The sequence below is a fragment of the Corvus moneduloides genome, chromosome 2 (genome assembly GCF_009650955.1).
Source record: "Corvus moneduloides isolate bCorMon1 chromosome 2, bCorMon1.pri, whole genome shotgun sequence".
NCBI lineage: Eukaryota > Metazoa > Chordata > Aves > Passeriformes > Corvidae > Corvus > Corvus moneduloides.
This window is the reverse complement of record NC_045477.1, coordinates 16,629,838-16,648,684: the sequence shown is the minus strand read 5'-3', so window position 1 is coordinate 16,648,684 and position 18,847 is coordinate 16,629,838. Positions and strand designations below refer to the sequence as shown.

At 40.2% G+C, this 18,847-nt stretch overlaps 1 protein-coding gene across 4 annotated transcripts in view; it reads right to left on the bottom strand.

The window, feature by feature from the left end:
- Window positions 1-18,847, bottom strand: part of UVRAG (UV radiation resistance associated) — a 101,014-nt gene that overhangs the window by 30,521 nt on the left and 51,646 nt on the right. For all 4 annotated transcript variants that reach the window (XM_032097727.1, XM_032097733.1, XM_032097740.1 and 1 more), the window contains exon 13: window positions 3,063-3,141. In XM_032097727.1, the coding sequence (XP_031953618.1) occupies window positions 3,063-3,141 (79 nt within the window). The remainder of the gene's footprint in view (window positions 1-3,062; window positions 3,142-18,847) is intronic.

The window sequence follows — 18,847 nt, the reverse complement described above, 5'->3', positions numbered from 1 at the left end:
AAACTTAATTTTTCACACATTCACAAGAACTAAGCATATCTGGAAGCTTCTCTAAAAGCAGCCATAAGGTCTGCTAAAAGCTACGTAAATTCAACAGTTCCAGCATCCCAAGGAACACACAAAGGATTCAAACAATCTTGGGTTTTTAGGTCAAATCAGCCCCAGAGCACAGAGGTTTTGTGATGCATTTCTGCACACTATCTACCTGTTCTGCTTTCATAAAGGAATTTCCCCTTGGAAGAACTATAAAAAGCAGCAATATTTGACCAAGGACATCAAAACAAAGGTGACTACAACAGTTTATGCGGACATCAGTAACACTTCCATGATTAAATAAGTAGTAGAAGCACTCCCAGTAATTCCGGTTTACTTTTATTATGCTTTTATATCCAACAGCATACAATCTCAAGTATTAACATGTGAACCACTAGTGTTGTACCAACCACTTCAAAGTCTGGCCACTGACTAGCTTGCACCAGCACCAATGACCCCACATAGACTTGGAAACTCAATACATGCTTAAAGTGTTCATTTACTTTTGTGAGTTTAAACACATGCCAGTGATTTCAGAAACCAACTGCAAGGAACTGGAAGGCAACATGGGTGAGTGACTGTGTGTTCAACTACCCAGAGTCCTTCAGAAACAGGACAAAAAAATCAGAATGATAAGTTACAGTAGGTCCAAGAGTGATAATAATTCAGAGGTGACAAGTCAAAGAGATAAACAGGAAACCAAGTGAAGTGGTGAAAGTTCCAATAAAAAAAAATACTACAGGCACAAGTGTCAATTAACCCAAACTACATGAACAGGAAAGACAATCACCATGGGCTCAATGAAGAATTCATTGTTTCGATGACATAAACCACAGAGCTCTTGCTTGCATCACATAACTGAATGGCAAACTCCAGAACAAGGTAAAAACCCGGAAGGGCTGAAAGGCAAAGCAAGCAGCATCACAACTCACAAGTTACAGAATGAACCAGTGTAAGCAGAAGGAAATAGGAAGCAGAGATTAAGGAAAGCATTGATTTGATAGTAATGAAGAGAGAGATCTATCAAAGCATTTGAAGGAACGACTAATCCTTTTTCTCACTAATTTTCCCTCTGTAGGTCAAGTGTGAACAGCTGTCTGCCATTACTAATACCACCAACAAAGAGGCACAGTCTAAGATATATTAACAGCCTGGCTAAGCAAATTTCCAAGATTAGCAGCACTTGATTAACTTTGTCTTAAGATATTTTAGCCTTTAAGTAATTTGAGAGGTTATTGTCCAAAAAACACTAAGCATGGGCAAGTCTGGAAAATGGTAAATGCAATCCAAGCTTAAAAAACAAGTAACACAGAAAGACTCAGAAGCCTTACTTCAATTTAGGTAAGGAATGGCAAAAAAAGTGATGGAAGAAAAAACTGGAAAAACAAGCAAAACTAGTAGAAACTAAGCATAAAAAGGTCATATTTTTCAAGAATAAAACTCTAAGACTAATGTAATTTCAAACAGGTTAGAAACAGAAATGTCATATTTCTGTTGAAATTTAAATCTCCTGGCATTTTCTGGTATAATATGCTCACAAGCATTCTGGGGAAATGGGATATTGATGAACTATGAGTGAATACAGAGAAAGTACTCTTGGGTGTAATAATGAATGGTTCATGGCTACAACTGAAGTGCTGGTGAAGTGGGGCTCCACTTGAAATAACAGAATCCCAGTTCTATCCAATATTTTAATTAGGTAATCTGGACCCAGGCTCAGGTGCAGCCAGAATAAAGCTGAGACTGAGTTCTCAATCTCCGGTGTTACGCCACCATAGCAGAATCATGATTAAGAACAAAGAAGTTCATCTTTAAGAATACATTCAAGGTAAAGCATGTAAAATGTAAATTAAACGAGTCACCTGCACAAATTCAGAATGGACTATTTTGTTCATGTGCAGAAGATACCTGGAGCTGTTGGTTGCACAGAATCGTAAGATTCATTCTGCTAGGCTTTTAAGAGTACAAACCCATTAGAACCCAATGAACTGGAAGTAAAAGGACAAGATCTGGGAAGCATTTCTCCCATCCTACTCAATGTTTTGAAAGCAACAGTTGCTCACTGTACCCAGCTTGGGGCACTGCATCTCAAGGAAAATGTGGATTCAAATGAGAATTTGAGACAAGAAGAGTGTTGAAAAGTGCTTTTTCAATGCATAGAAGTTTTCAAAGAGAAAGAGACTTAAATGGATCAGATTATTATAATATATAAAGAGGGAAAACAGGTTTGGACTCGATGTCAGAAATTAGATGTCTTCAGTGGCCAAGACAGTCAAGCACTGGAACTAAGGAGTACTTATATCACAGGCTTTTCTTCACAGAACATCACCAGGGACAGCATAAGAGCAGTTGACCCTGCTCTAGGACTACGTACCAGTCAAAACAGCCTCCACAGGCCTCTTTCAGACCAGCTTTCTGAAGATTCTCTGAATTCCATACCAAACGTGTTAGCTGCAGATATTACTGCCATCTCAAATACAAGTTTGCAAAGTCTCTTGCATTTTCCAGAGTAAAGGATGTTTTTTAAAATACATTAAAACAAGAAGTAAGGTGTATGACAGGACTTTTTAAAGTCACACATTTGCAATACTTCATATTTTCCATGTGTTGTGTTTTCTTATAAGGGTAGAATATTAGTTGAAGTAATAATAGAGCAAAATTAAAGACACAGGAGCAAGAATTACATTAATGGATCTTCAAGTACAATAGAATAAAAAACCAGAAAATATTTATAATTTTCAAAACAGTGTGAAGTCTATAGACTCGAAGAATGTACCATTTGAAAAGAAAAGATTCATTATTATCTGGCAAGTCCTTCTCTAAGCACCACAAGAAAATCTCAAGCACAAAGCTGTAAGGTAAGTGAAAATAATGTTTTCAAGGACATTTCTCTTAGTTCACAGGTTTTCACCACAGAGAGCAGCATCACAAGACAGCATATGCACACTCACATCATACTGACACCAAGCAGAGAACAGATTAAAAAAAAAAAAAAAAAAAAAAAAAAAAAAAATCTCGAGTGTACCAACCTGTGCTATATTTTTGTTGAGAAGATAAACTCCATATTCAAACTGAAGCTTCTCCCCTCCTTTCGGATATAAAGGAAATCTGACAGGGAAAAAAAAGAGGGGGAAAAGCATTTAAGGTGAAATTATTCAGATGCTTATGTAAACTTCAAAAAGCCCCAGATTCCTTTTCTGAGAAGGTAAAGATTTAAAGTTTCCCTTGCTGACTACATAGGATGTATTTAGGAACCCTCTGCAACTCCAGTCAATCAGCATTTAAAACTGATGTCAAAACCCAGCTATGGAATTCCATTTTTTAAAGTATTTCAGGTTTTTAAAAGACACTTCACAATTCCCCCAGTGCTGCAACATCCCTTTCACCAATCAAAGTGTAATTTCAGAAGCACATAGCACAATTCCAGATCTCACGCTATCCCTCTGCATTTAGCCAGTCACATTTGGTTAGCTCATTTCCAAACAAAAATAATCTTTTAAAAAAGATGTTCTCTTTTGATCATTATCCTGTGATTGACAGAGCACAAAACCCTTTACACGGAGAAGAAATCTGCAGGCTCACTTACCAGAACAACACTCAGAATAGAAGTGATTCAACAAACTTCACACATGCACCAAAGGCTTGAGTCACAGCATCATAGATCACCATGGCCCTTGCAAATATTATATTACTGATCCTTATTTTTCCTATGTAATAAATATTGCTCACCATTTTAAACACCCGCATGTAGCAAACAGTTTATAAGAACATAGCGCTGCTATGTGAGACAAGAGAACTAAAGCATTAGTCCCTTAAATACTGAAACTCTTTGACAGTTTCTGCATTAAAGAATATAACTTTATATGTTTGCTTAAAGAATCTCTGCTTAAGTGATGCACTTCTCAAACAGCTTTAACAGCTGTACCCTGTACTTCTAAGGATTGTCTTTTGACTCTTCAGCACCAGAGATTATGAGGTCATCATGGTCAATTCAGCAATCTTAGTACAAACTAAAATTTATTTTTATGGGAACTACAGCGCGAATCAAGCTTTTGTCTTTTCATGAACCACATCCTGCAGCTCCTAATCAAGATGCTGAATGAATTATCCGCATAAGCCCCACGCTACACCAGAAACCGAAGTCTCTCTCAAACATAAGATAACAAATACAGGAGATCAGTATCTACTAGAAACAACACACATTCTGGAGAGGTGATTAGGCAAAGTGGATTTTATCATCCATCAGCCCCACAGTAGAGTACATTTGCAACTTATAAGAAGTATATAGTGCCATTAAAGCTAAAGGTTAACAGGTCACAATCACAGCAGATCAAATATTGAGACGTCAGCTTCAGGTTTTATGCTACTTTCAAACTTGCTACATGTCTTTAAGTCGAGGAACATAAAAATCTCTGTGAATCTCTAGCTCACCTTGCTTAATAGAACTATAAATCAAACTAGTTCCCCATGCAAGAAAATGAAACTTTTCCAAATGAACACGTGCTACAAAAATTCCACAACACATTACTCCAAGTGTAAAATACAAAGCAAGAGGAATTCATTTCAGTAACTCCAATTACACTACCTAAACAGAGCAAGGGTTAGATTTAAAGGATAACTTTACAATTAACAGTCTAAAACTAACCGACTTTTTTTACAATAAAAGCACCATTAGGAACACAAACCATGTTTCCCTAGAAGGTAGCATTTCATTAAGTCATTAGTAATGGGAACCATGTATTTTTTTACTATACACACAGCTCTTCAATCCATGTAGTATAGAAAGGGGGTAAAAACTGGTTTATGATGCTCACTGACATCTCCCACACATTTCCCTTTTAAAAGGGAAAATCAGGCTTTTCTGCTTATCACATTGATCCTGCTTCTTTGCCAATATTCACATTTCTATCCTTTAACTTCGACTAATTAATCTTGAAACGCTTTTAAATCACATACATCCTCAGGTCAGCTTTCACAACATCATCAAATGAAAGTCTTGAAAACTGTCAGTGGATGTCTTGGCATATATACATTTATGACTCAAGAGAAAAATATTATTAAGTTTTATGCCCCTCTCTTTGTGTGTTATCTTGCTTACCCATTAAACCTGGTCACAAGCAATAAGCTCAAGGGAGAGGAACCTGAACACTATAGTGCTTCAGTGAGTATAACTGAACCCAACTTGAACTGCTGCCTCCCTACATGAAATTCTTCTTGCCTGCTCCATAGGAAAGCATTAACTGTAAGCTTCATCTCTCCCTTCAGCATGCTGCAAAAAGCTGAGTCTGCTGTGTAAGGATTTAGTTATACTAAATACTTTTGAAAAACATTATTTTAGTATTTTTATAATCACAAAACACATAATAAAATTCAAAATGGCGTTCACCTACCTATTCTACTCCAAAGTGTACCTTCCTTCTTTCCATTCTTGCTGATATATTTGGGGGAAAAAAATCACTAAGCTCCTTTAAAGCAAAACATAGATACTTATTCTGAGATGAAAAATTCGAAGGAGTGTGATATATTTAGTGGAAAGAAGAAAAAACACAAGCTACAGGTACTCTTTCTATAATCAACAGAAAAGAACATCTGAGAGAAGTTATCAAGTGCTGGAAATTTGTTCTCAGTACAGAACAGAGCTCAGAAGTTGATCTCTGGTCTTCCTCAGAGTAGTACTTACACACTCTAGGAAACCATACATCTGCCATGTGAACAGGCAGGAATTATGAACAAAACAGCTTCTGCTCAGTAAGGGTCCACGCACGCCTTTGTAAAAATATGTTGACATTTACATACAGCTACGGAATATGACATTTCAACAGCATGTGGGCTTCTTAAAATACAGTGCTAACACACCCTGAGTTTACAGTAGATGATGTATTTCTGAATATAAAGAGCTAGGCAATACAGCAATAGCAGTTTTAATAGTGACTCGTAAAGAAGATCTTGGTTTAGAGAACATTAACCTGATGCAAGAAAAAACCCACCATCTGTAGTAACTTGTAACAGGTTTAACCCATTTGGAGCTGCTTCTGCACTGGTGTTTCCACTGCTTTCAAGATATGTCAGCAATGATAAGAGCCTGTGCTGGGGAAAAGCACAAGGACTAGGAGTGATTAAGGGAATAATCAGCCAGCAGGCATGCAGAAAGGTGGCTTTAGGATCTATGAGAATTGTGCCAGAGATGCTGAAATTAAACAAGCCCCACTCTGAATTTAGAAGGTGGAGAACTCTGGATAAAAGTGATCCAAACTGCACACCAGACTGATTTGAACCAGATGGTCAATATGTGCCTTGAAGGTCTAAGATAACACAAAGAAGATTCTTGATCTTAAAAGCTTACATTTGTTTTGGGAGTCTCATGTTTTGCTTATTTAATCCTATAGGACTGCGACAAACACTAAGTTTTTACTAATTTTTTTTGAGTCACGTTCTGTTTTATATGGCTCACTGGGATACAAGTAAGATGACCAGTGTTACCCAGCTGCATCACACTGCATATCTATAATAAACCACAAAACACATGCAGGACATTTTTAGGCACATAGCTCATATTCCCTTCCATGGCATGTCACTTTGGACAAAACTTGTGTTTTTCCACAGTGATGCCACAATGACTGAACAGTTTCTCCCCTAGTGAACCAACACTATTACGTTCAAGACCCAAGCATTCCCAGCCCCACAAGAAGAGGTTTTGATTGTCATTTCTCACATGTGACAAGAAAAAAACCAAAACAAAACAAAATAATAGAAGCAGCTAAAAGACACTTTTAATAATCTCTGAATAAATTCATTTTAGCAGAGCTCAGAAAAGAGATGACAGTTCATCTGCCCTAACCTTAACTCTCTCATCCTCACCCACTTGATCTCTCTCCCATCTCTCCTGCTTGGAGCGTTCCCAAGAATAAGCCCCTCCTTTCTACCTGCAATCTTAGTTTCAGCAAGTCATTATCCACCGCTTTATTTCAATCCATTCCCTATTAATTCCTGCTACACTTCCTAAGCGTACATCAGCTACTGGATACAGAACTCATCAGCTTAAAACTCGCTTTTCTATCAAAGGCACCTAATATTCAAATATTCAAACCTATAGAGGATCTGCTGATACACAATGAGTAAGGAAACAAGTGCGAGCAGGTCAAGGCTCAATAGAGTTGTGAAAAAGTGAGGCAGAGGTTACGTGCTTGGTTCACAGTTACCCTGATGGGGAAAAGTAACAGCAAGTCAGACTTTTAAATAAAAAACAGGGCTGAAATTCTACTTATAGTCCACACTGAAACTACAGAACCAGCACGCTACCATCAACAATGGAATTAAGTTTTGAATTCAAGGACCTCACAACACTTCACAAATGCTAAGTTTTTAAATATTTAGTTTGAATATTTGCATAAAATATATCATTCTGGTAGGTACCAAGCTTAAAGGTACCCACTACACCATCAACAGGACTCTCAGGGAGCTGTTACTTTGGAGTTGGTCTTTAGTCTAATTAGACTTTATTTTAACATGCTGTTTGATCAAGTAGAACACACTGTAGACATAAGAAACACACATAACTCTAAGAAACTTAAAGTATAATCTCATTACAGTAAATCACATCAAGGTTACAAAGACTAGACAGGACACTAAATCATCCACTCTGGTTTAAAAGTCTTTCTATTAAAAAAGAGAAACCTATTATATGTGTTTCCAGTCAATATGAAAAGCCAATGGTGGCCGGTTGTCAGCATTTCTACTCCAGTTGACTCATTCAGATGCAAACAGTTGAACAGAAATCTCAGTGTCAAACCAAGGCAAATTCCAATTTTTAGTTCAAGAAGGACTCCTGAATATGTCTCAACACATTTGTTATCTGGTGGCAGCACAGGAGCAACAGACAGGATTTCAGATGAATGCTTTTGCCAGCTGTGCTTGTCTAGGGGCCAGAAGGCATTTCTGCTGGAAGTCGGCTCTGTGATTCCATGGCATCCCTGCAGGAATCTGATCCAGAGGCTGCAGCCCACTCCATGAGACCACAAGCTACCACTCCATATTACTGTTCATCCAGATACAAGGAGATCATCCTGTAATCATAAAGCTACAGGCACAAGGAAGTCTAATATATCACCTCTAAGGCAAGTTCAAACTGCCCTTTACACTCAGCTATGGTAAAACCTTCCTCTAAATAAACTTTATCATCCTTCCTTGGGGTAGGAAGGTTGTTTAAGTCATCTTCCACTGTTAAGTCTTTTTCATGATTCAAGATGTAAAAAAGGAGACTGTGCTCATGTGCTGCTGAAAGTAAAACCAAGAAATTTCAGGGGCAGATGATGAAGAAAAGCCTCTTGCAAGGATTTTTCATTTTCAAGTTTACATTTTGAGGTGTGATGCCTGCAGTTCATATCTATAATCCATTCTGATGGGGTTTTTTTCCCTTATAAGGAGTATTAATGATTTCTTAACAAAAGAAGGGGTTGCAACCCATCTCTTACTGACTTTTGAATGGACTAAACCCCTGGTTTTGTAAGAGCACAGGCAACAATTTCCTAATACAGCGTCTTCAACCAAAACTGCTCACTAGTACTGATGCATTTAAAAACCAGAAAACTGACTACAGAAAAAGAGATCTGTGGCATATAGGTAAAACCTTATAAAATGAAGGCCTTGTTGCTTTTGTAAAATCACAGCTCAGGCCTGTTACTTTGGTTAGAGAAGGACTGTGGGAAAGAGGCATAGCTGAATTAGAGGTAGAAAAACATGCTGCAAGACTATCCTGTGTTCACATAGTGGTGTGTGGTGATTGGTTGAATCAAGTTTGTTGTGCTTTAAAACTATGTAAACAGCTAAGAAACTGTATAAAAGAGGCTACGTAGTATTAAGGGTAAGCTTTTGCCCAGAGCAGTTGGTGTGTCTGTATGTGTCGTGACCGCCTCAACAGCGACAGAGATCTTTTAAAGTTGCCCACAGATACTGATTCTGGAAAACCAAAGGCCTGTTTCAAAGCTGTTGGAACCCAGAGTGCAGGGAATGTTTCTCTGCCTGTCCTGAGGGGCCCATCCCCCCAGGGAAACAGTTTTTAACCTTCGTCCATGGAGAGGGCTGCCAAGGCTTTGGAATGAATTAGAATCTACAACGGTGTGAGTTAGGTGGTAGTATAACACATAGTTTGTTACAGGGTGAAAAATTTAGAGTTTTAGGTTTATTAGTATGGTTAGTAGATGAAGACAAGATGGAGGACTCCTGTCATTTTTCAGGTCTCTTCCTTCTTCTTCACCTACTCCATTTTCTGCAGTGTTGGTAGCACAGAATGATTGGTTAGGAAATGCTGCAGTACAGGGCTACGTGAATAGATAGTTCATTAGGCATTGGTAGAAAAGTAAAAATAATGTACATTCTTGGTGACAATTGGGTGATTTACCTTTAAAAGGGCCTTGAATTTCCAGTATCGTGTCTTTTGGTACTTTCTCTGCTTCATGCTATGTCAGCAGCATGTAAATTGCTGATAAGATATAATAAACAATCTGAAGACCAAGAAGATCCAAAAGTCTCGTTTGTCTCTTACTCCTGACAAGGACTTTCTCCCCCATCCAGGGAGGACATGGGGGGATCGAGAACCCGCACACAAAGCTAAAACTATGATTAGACTACTTGTGGTGTTTTAAGCATTAGACCATTCTTACAACTCATATAAATTGTGCAAAGTATTCTGCTCTAACCACTAAAAACTCTTCACTGTCCTACCTTTCCCAGCTGGCCCTCAACAAGTACTCATCAGCCGTCAAGATCTCATTTAATTTCATATCCTTAGCTCATCTGTAGCTGGTTTACATAGCCACTTCAGTGCTTGATGAACACGCAAGTAAATCACTACAGGATTCCTGGTTCAGGCAGATGGTAAATGTTAGGAAAAGTTGAAAGAATCCTTATTCCATACGTTTACTTCAGACCTCAAGTATCTTTTACGAATTCAAGTCCAAATACATTTACTGTTGTGTTCTGTGATTTATGAACTCTGCATCCAGAAATATCACATATGTACCAACATACTGGTGGCCCACTTTTATTGTCTATAACCACCTGTCTTTAATACAAACTATTTTTAAAGCTTATGAAATTGCTTCATTTTTAACTGCTTTCACCTGCTTCTACTTCGACAATCCACCATATGTTTTAGATCTTTTATTCTCTCTTCTGTTCAGACCTCTGCCATATCCCAAATTATATTAAAGTCTCAAAGTTTAATCTCTACTTCAGAAAGCTCTTAAGGGAAGAAGTCAGTAAAATAATGGTTTTTACACATCACATCCAACTGTCTTGCACAGGCTGAAATGTGGAACAATTTAAGTATCATATTACATCTCATTTGGCAAATCTAAGTAAAATTCCAAACCTAGTTTGGAATCATGTTACATAGCCTTAACTTTCCAAATGGTTCAGAACTTTAAGAACCAGTAATATCTGCAGCTTTATAAGCTAAATTAGGACACATACGCTTTAATTATCACAAAATGGTTTGTGTTGGAAGGTACCTTAAAACCCACCTAGTTCCAACCCCCTGCCATGGGCAGGGACACTTCTCCCTAGACCTGGTTGCTTCAAGCCCTATCCAACCTGCCCCTGCAGACTTCCAGGGATGGGGCAGCCACAGGTTCTCTGGGCAACCTCTGCCAGGGCCTCACCACCCTCACAGGTGTCATGGGTTAGCAAGCACAGTCCCAGAAGTGATGTTCTTGCAAAGGGGTGCTTACAGCTTCCTGTGACCTGACAGAACCTATCAGCTGGCCAGCTTGAATATGGACAATTCTTTGAGCCACTTAAAGTTGTGACCGCCTCTGTGATCCACACTTAAGAATAGGAATCCCCTCCCCTCCCCCCCCCAGCTCTGACTCATTTCCAGTGCTGGGACAGGTGGCTGCGGGCCCCGTGCGGGGGCCAGAGGGCCCGGCCCAGGCCCTGCTTGGGCCAGGCCACAGCCATCCTGGAGCCGATGGGCCCTGCTCCACCCGCAGAAACCCCCCCACAGCCCTGCTGTGGGCAGCCAGAGCAGCTCGGCTTCCCCCCCCTCCACTGTGGCCAAGATTCAGCTGAAGCTGCACCACTGTCCAGCAAAGAGCATGTGACCAACAGCAATAAGCTTCATTCCAGCTGCAAGGCTGAGATGAGATTAACCCTTTTATTGCTGTGAAGAGCCGAAAACCTGAGGGAAGAGAAAGAGGAGATGCTTAAAGCTGAAATTCTGTTGTGAAGCTATGATATGTCAGAGTACCCATTGTAATTTCATGAAGATATGGGGGGTGGAGTGTTCAATTCATGCTTGTTAGCAAAAGCACCTGCGCTGAGATAGGCAGATGCTGACGCAGCTGTAATTTCATGAGAAGTTTGAACAGGGAGAGATGGACCAGATGAGGACTTTTGCTCCAAATGGGAAAGGAGAAACCTCAGTTCCTAGAGATGCTCCCAGAGATAGTCCTAACAATGAAGATGAGGAAGACCCTTTGCTCCTGGGGAAGGAGAAGGGCCTCTTTTCTTAGAGATGAAATGCTCCCAGAGATGGGTGAAGAGAACTTTTGTTTCTGAACGGCTCAACCTTAAAATTTTACCCCAGTAATTTCAAGAGTGGACCCTCAAAAGCAGTTGTGGGAAAAGCTGCAAGTCTGGGAAGGGACTTGCATGCGAGCAGAGAACCAACCTGGGCGGCTGTCTTGTTGTGATGATGTTTTCATAGCACGGTCAAGAGAGATTCCTCTTCCTAAATGGACTGAACAAGGTTATTATGGAAGTGGTAAACAGACTTAACATCTCAAAGGTTGTCTTTTTACATTGCCACTGGGAGAAGGGAGAAAGGTGGGGGAAGGAGAAGTGCTCTGAAGGTGTAGTATAATTTTTTTTCTTCTTTCAGGTCTGTTAATAAACTTCTTTATATTCTTTTAAGTTTGGTGCCTGATTTGCATTTCTCCTAATTCTTATCTCACAGAAGGTAAATGTAGGAACCCAGAGTGCCAAGAGTATTTCTCTGCCTGTTTTTAAGGGTTCTTACCCCCCTGAACAACACTGTTTTAGCTTCAAACCTTGGAAAAAATGACCAACAGTCAGACAAGAACTAGAAAATACAGTGGTGTGAATTAGGTGATAGATTACTATGTAAGATTGTCACAGGGTGAAAATTTTAGAGGTTTTGGGCTTCTCTTTGTAGTACATAGATAAGAGTAAAAAATATCAAAATGGAGGATTGTTGTTGTTCTCTAAACCTTCTTCTTCTACTACTACTCCATGTTCTGCAGTAAAAGTAGTTTGGAATGATTGGATAGAAAATTCCGCAGTTCCTAGCTGTGTTACTGAATAATTGGTAGGAAAGTGAAAATAATGTAGGTTTTTAGTAACTATTGGTTAAAATATCTTTAAAAGGCTGTGTAAATCTTGATACTTAGCACTCACTCCTGCTTTTCTGTCTTCTATGCTGTACCTGGGTCACGCTAGTGGCTCTGTTCCTCTGATAAGACTTAATAAACAACTATCTGGAAACATTGAAACTAAAGGAAAAGTCTCAGCTTATCTTCAAAACTCCTTGCAAGGACTTTTAGCAAATTCTCTCCCATCAGGAGGGACTTGATTTACGGCACGGTACAGTGTCAGGTAAACAGTAATGAGTATTTTGGACCAAACCACTACAACAGGGAAGAATTTCTTCCCAATATCTCATCTAACCCTGCCCTCTGGCAGTGGGAAGCCATTCTCTCTTGTCCTGTCACTCCAGGCCCTTGTCCAAAATCCCTCTGTAGCTCTCCTGGAGCCCCTTTATCCACTGGAAGGGGCTGTCAGGTCTCCTTGGAGACTTCTGTTCTTGAGGCTGCCTCCAGAGCAGAGAGGCTCCAGCCCTCGGAGCACCTCTGTGGCCTCCTCTGGATTCACTCCAGCAGCTCCACATCCTTCTGATGCTGGACCCCAGAGCTGGAGGCAACTCTGCAGGTGGGGTCTCACCAGAGTGAGACACAGGAGCAGAATTTCCCACTCCACTGCTGCCCATGCCATGATATCGGCCCAGCACATGAGGGCTTCTGGGTGCCAGCGCATATGGACAGGGTATGTTCAGCTTCTCATCTACCCACTTTCCTTCTCCTCAGGGCTGCTCTCAATCCATTATCTACCCAGCCTGAACTTGTGCTTGGGATTGCTACAATCCCAGTGCAGCACCTTGCACTTGGCCTTGACTGAACTTCACAAAGCTGGCACAGGCCCACCTCTTCAGCCTGTCCAGGCTCCTCTGCATGCCATCCCTTCCTTCTAGAACCACACAGCTTGGTGTCATTGGCAAACTCCATCTCACTGTCCATGTCATTGACTAAGAAGTTAAACAGTGCTGGTTCCAATCCCAAATCATGAGCACACCAATCATCACTGCTGTCCATTTGTACATCAAGACATTACCCAGTATTTAACTGCCAATCAGAATCTTAGTTCAAAGATTAAATGAAGCTGACACCACTGCATTTTCACATCACCATATTTACACTATCTTTGATACTTCCTTCCCAACTGCATCAAATTTGTCAGATAACAAACTCAACCTCGCTTTTTCTTTCACTTCTCATTTTCAAGGACAGTAAGCAGAATAACTGCAGGGAGGTGGCTGCAGAGCAGACTTGGCAGAATGCAGCTGAAACCCAGTTATTCACTATATTACAGATAAAGAACTGATGTAATATTTGTGACTGTAAGTCACTGGCGTCATACCAGAGTCATCTATGAGATCTAGGGGAACAAATGTGCCTCACACAACACTATTAAAAATGGGTTAGTTAAGGAAAAAATGAGTTTCAAGCTTAAGACCATGGATACTATACAAGACTCTACACAAGGTGTTGGGAGTTGTAGGAGTTCTCCTTTTGATTTTTTTTTCTCTTAAGGAATTTTCCCCCATACATGTTGCTAGGAGACAATGACTGGATACTTCAGAGAGACAAAAGATATGGCCACAGCTCAGTGGAGGGGTGCAGCTGGCTACTCTCTTTTACCTGGGGTTCCTTGTGGAAGGCAGAGATGTTGCAAGATTTGGACTGGGAAAATGAGGTTGAGTGCAACCCCTAGCTCTCTTGTTCTCTCGGCATTTGGAGGGGAGAGAGGCTGCAGTCACTGTGGGGAGAATTCATCACCACCACGGGCTTCTGCCTTCTGCTGCCTTTCTTCTACCGTGACTGGAACTCTGCTCGTGGGAGAGGCTATTGCACTGGGAGCTTGTTAACACCCTACCTCACTAAAAGAGGGACTTTTCACCATCTGCTTCAGTGCCTCAGAGGAAAAACCCCAGGATCCTGAGCCTGCCTTTCCCTGCCCTGTTGGAAGCTGGGCCGCCACTGCCCCACCCCCACCATTCTTTTGCCACTGCACAGAATCTTTGCTACACTGTAGCTCTGCACTCCCTGCCTCCCGAGAGGTCCGGTGGCTCCCACTACAGCTGTGGAGTTTGATACATCTCATCTACCACCCGGGATTTTGTGCTCATTCCTGCCATTCCAGCTTGCTGTTTCCGAGGGTCCTGCTGGGGTTCCAGGATCGGCTGCCCCAAAGGGTTTGTGAAGCCTTTCTTCCATCCCTTCCTGGCTCAGCCAAGCCGCCATTACTGTGTGCTCCCCGAGCTTGCGCCACAGCGCCCCCTGCAGGCGCGGGGAACCATCACACCCACCCTGCCTGGCCGGGAGCCAACAGCGCCCCTGCCGGCTGTAAGCGGAACTGCACCGAGAGGGAAAGGGTCCAACAGCCGAGAGAGGCTGGCACTGGGTTCCTGGTTCTGTTTGTTATTACTGGCATAGTTATTGTTTTTTGTTTGCCTTGTTATACATACTAGCAAAGAACTGTTATTCCTATTTCCCATATCTTTGCCTGAAAGCCCCTTAATTTCAAAATTATAATAATTTGGAGGGAAGGGGGTTACATTTTCCATTCCAAGGGAGGCTCCTGCCTTCCTTCACAGGCACCTGTCTTTCAAACCAAGACACCAGGATAGGACTAAGCAGCACAAGCCAGATAAGATAATGGCATAAAAAAGTCACAAGTTCTTGCTTGATATGTCTGAAGTATGAGGAGTGTACAAAAAAAGGTTTAAATATTTACTGAAGTTTGAGTTATTTCAGCCTCACCTCCTTCTGGGGTCTGCAAGGGGGGCAGGCAGGGGAGGAAAGAACTAGTATTTTTCCTCCAATCTCACCACATCCTGTTTGCTCATTCTAATGGAATGTCGTATCCAGAGGAGTAAGCTTGTGTTATTTTTAAGTCCTGGGGCTTCTCTGAACCAGGAGAAATTAAACCCTGAAAGCCTTTTAAGTGAGAAGGACCACCGCTGTCCAGACAGCTCACTTGAAATCACAATTCCCCAGGACACCTCAAATCAAATACCAGGACAAATAGGCTGCTCAAGAGCCACAAGCACCAAAATATCCAGCATTCCCAACATCTTAGCACTCCACCTGAAGATCAAGGCGCAAGAAGCTTTGGCTGCATAGCTTTAAAACCTGTTTCCTTCTCAGATAAGCTGCACCACAGCTCTATCAGCTTCAGAGCAGAGACTGCACAGATCTTCCACAGAAGACCCAAAATTAAATTAAAAGGCAGAGAAAAGGATTACAAGCATGCATTTTGCTTGTAATTACAGATTAAGACATCTGTTAACATTATGAGTTACAAATCATAAGAAAATTCAAATACTATATGGTTTTGAGTTCCTACTTAACAGAAAAAGCTACACTTTTAAAACAAATTTGATGACAAAAATACAGACTGCCATGAGGAAAAAGCATATCCCCATTCAAGCTTTGTACAATACATAGATAATTAGTTTACTAGGAAAAGAAAACATTAGTTTATGAAATGTATTTTCAAAATGCTTTTCTGAACAGTTTAGATGATGATAATCAAAAGCAGAAGCATCTTTCTGTGACAAGTTTAACTGCTGTGACATTGCTCCTGGGGAATGCACGATAGCTCCAATATGTACAGACTTTGGAGAGAAAATAAAAACAAAGACCCAGATTATGAAAGTCAGGCAGTTCCTGAAAAGACAGTCACCACTTTGTACAAGAGGGTATCATTCTATTGCTTCAGCAAATCATTTCTAACACCTCAAAACTGCAGAAAAGAATCCATGGAGCCAGTGACACTGATGGCTTTTTGTAAATTGGGCATTCCCATGACATATTTCAGCTTGGATTTGAGGCTTGCACCATGCAAGCCACAATGGATGTCAGAACACATGGACTATCTCTAAGGACAGAGCAGACAACCTTGCTGTCAGAACTTTAAATCTCACTGCCACTGAAGGATCACTTTTAACTAGAAGACTCTTCAAGTCCCTGCTTATTTAAAAAAATGAAGTAATGTTTTGAAAAAAAAAAAAAAAAAAATCTCAACAGGAGCATAGTGTTCCAATGGGAGTAAATTAAGACTAGTATGTCTTCACAGAAACATTTCTCAGCTGGTCTCAGATGTCTGGGGTCAGTGGTCTCATCTACTGCAGTAAACAAAATCTGCTTTCTCAGACTGGCCAGGAGCATGTAAAAACTTCTAGTTCCCAGAAACAGTGTTAACAGTATCTAAATTTATTAAACAACACCTGATCTAATTCTTAATCTATACACAGCAATATCTGCTGACTCAATGAAGGCAAAAGCATTATTTTGCTAATCAAGAATCAAATAAGCCAGGATTCTGGCTAAATATCCTCAAGAATTGTAGAATGTAAAAATACAGTTCAAGATAAGTTCATGGCAAAAAGCATTCTTTAAGCAATACGCTAAACCCTTAACACACACTCAATCTACCCCAAAGAATCAACTTTTCTTTGATAGCTATTAGAGTTCTCAAGCAACCATCTCCCTCCATCTAAGTTTGCCAAGATTTCTTCCCAAAGCTGCCATTTCGTTATCTCAGCCGAAATACCAAATATGATTAAAGACTTCTCAATTGAGCTGGAAAATCTTAACATCGGTGAAAAGTTAATTCTTCACATGCTTGTGTTGTGATTTTTCAGACTGCTTTGTTTGCAAGTAACTTATCTATTACCAGGCACAGAGCAATAACCACTTTAGTGGTGTTGTACTAAGTCTACTGCAGCTGAAATCTTGATTTTCCCATTCTTCCAAACTGGAGTAAGGACACAATAAGGAGGATCACTGTCACGGTTGTTATTATAATTATGCTCATTTAACAAGTGGATTGCAAATGCACCAAAATTATCCATAGGCCAGTTCAGCAACACTTATCTCCACTTATTCACAAATCCACCTTGCCACACTTAAAAGACATTAAAGATAATGCATTGAGAAAGATAATTTGGAGGCAGTTTTGGAGCAGAACTGGCAAGGAGTCCTGTATCTTTGCTTTATTCAGACGCCTGAAATTTCTTACATCAGAACTTCCACTGTCAGTAACTCAGTTTTCATAGTTTAACACTGTGTGAACCACACACAACAAACCAGTTTTCCTGAGCAGTGCAAATGAGTAGGTCTAAAACACACCATTGTACCAAAAATAACTGCTTGAGTATGTGCAGATTCAAAATATGTCCTGCTTGACTTACTTAACCTGAATTTCTCCTTCTCTGGAATTTGTTTCCCTAAACTAATGAAAAGCACCCTAAACTGGAGTAATCCAGTCTGTTAAGGTTTGAGTTCAAGGTTCAGTCAATAAACTGTGGAGATACATCAACATTCCCCACACGGAAAGGTGCTGCAGACCTTGTACATCAACTTTAGCTGTGTTAGGATAAACTTACTCAACGCTTTGCAACCTTAAGGAATCCAGAACCACCCTGAAGACCCAAGAAGGGCACCTGTGGTTCATGCTTGATACACTCTTCAGTTGCAACAAGTCTGCACCATCCCAGTGGAGGGTGACCTGTTTTTTTTTATTTATACATTTGCCCTTCCCACAAGGGCTACAGCAATGAAATCAAACTAGCCTTTAAAGTATCAGCACCTAGAGAAATCAAACATCAAGACAAAAACTGACTAATCACTGCAATTTTCTGGCATGCTTGAGGTGCTCAATAATGATCAAGCTGAGCTGCAGAAAAAGACAAATTTGAGGTATAACTCCACATCATAGAAATACTTTCCAGGAAATTACTTCAGGAACAAACCTATCCCCTTTAGTTACTATTATTATTCAGCTGTATTTTGATCCTGTTTTCTATGAGGACCCAGTATTGCAACAGACAGATGTTTCTTATTTTAATGACAACAGAAGGTATTTAGACAGGACAAGTAACCCAAGGTAGCATCCTCAATTTCACTCCCCCTTATATCATTTCATACAACTTTTGGTTCCTGAGGTACATCAAAGTAATAAAACAACTGCAAAGATGTCAGATGCCTCAATGCATATGCCCAAGACTTGCATGGTAGCTGTTTGAACCATTTGGCCTTTGCTGTCTGTATTTGTCAGGCAGAGTGAAAGAAAAAAAAAAATCTTTCTATAAACTACAAAATGCCAAGGAAACCTTTGCAGTTGTTTACTGTTACCTCAGATCAACTAATGTCAAATATTCCTGCAAAAAATGCGCCAGACTAGATCAGGTTTCTTCCATGACAGTCCAGGTCCTGTTTCATTACCTTTAAATTTTATATTTACTTTTGACCTTTATAACATTGAATAGCAACAAGTTCAATATTTAAACATATGACAAAAAAAATAGCCCTTCCTGGAGATCAGACAACTCTGCAATGTCTTTAAGTGCTCCAGTAGATATGCTTGCAAATGACAACGTTCTTGCTACCTTTTAAATATAAAACCTTTTTAGGCATTGATACCATTTTCTTCCCTTTCATTTTTTTCCCCAACCTGA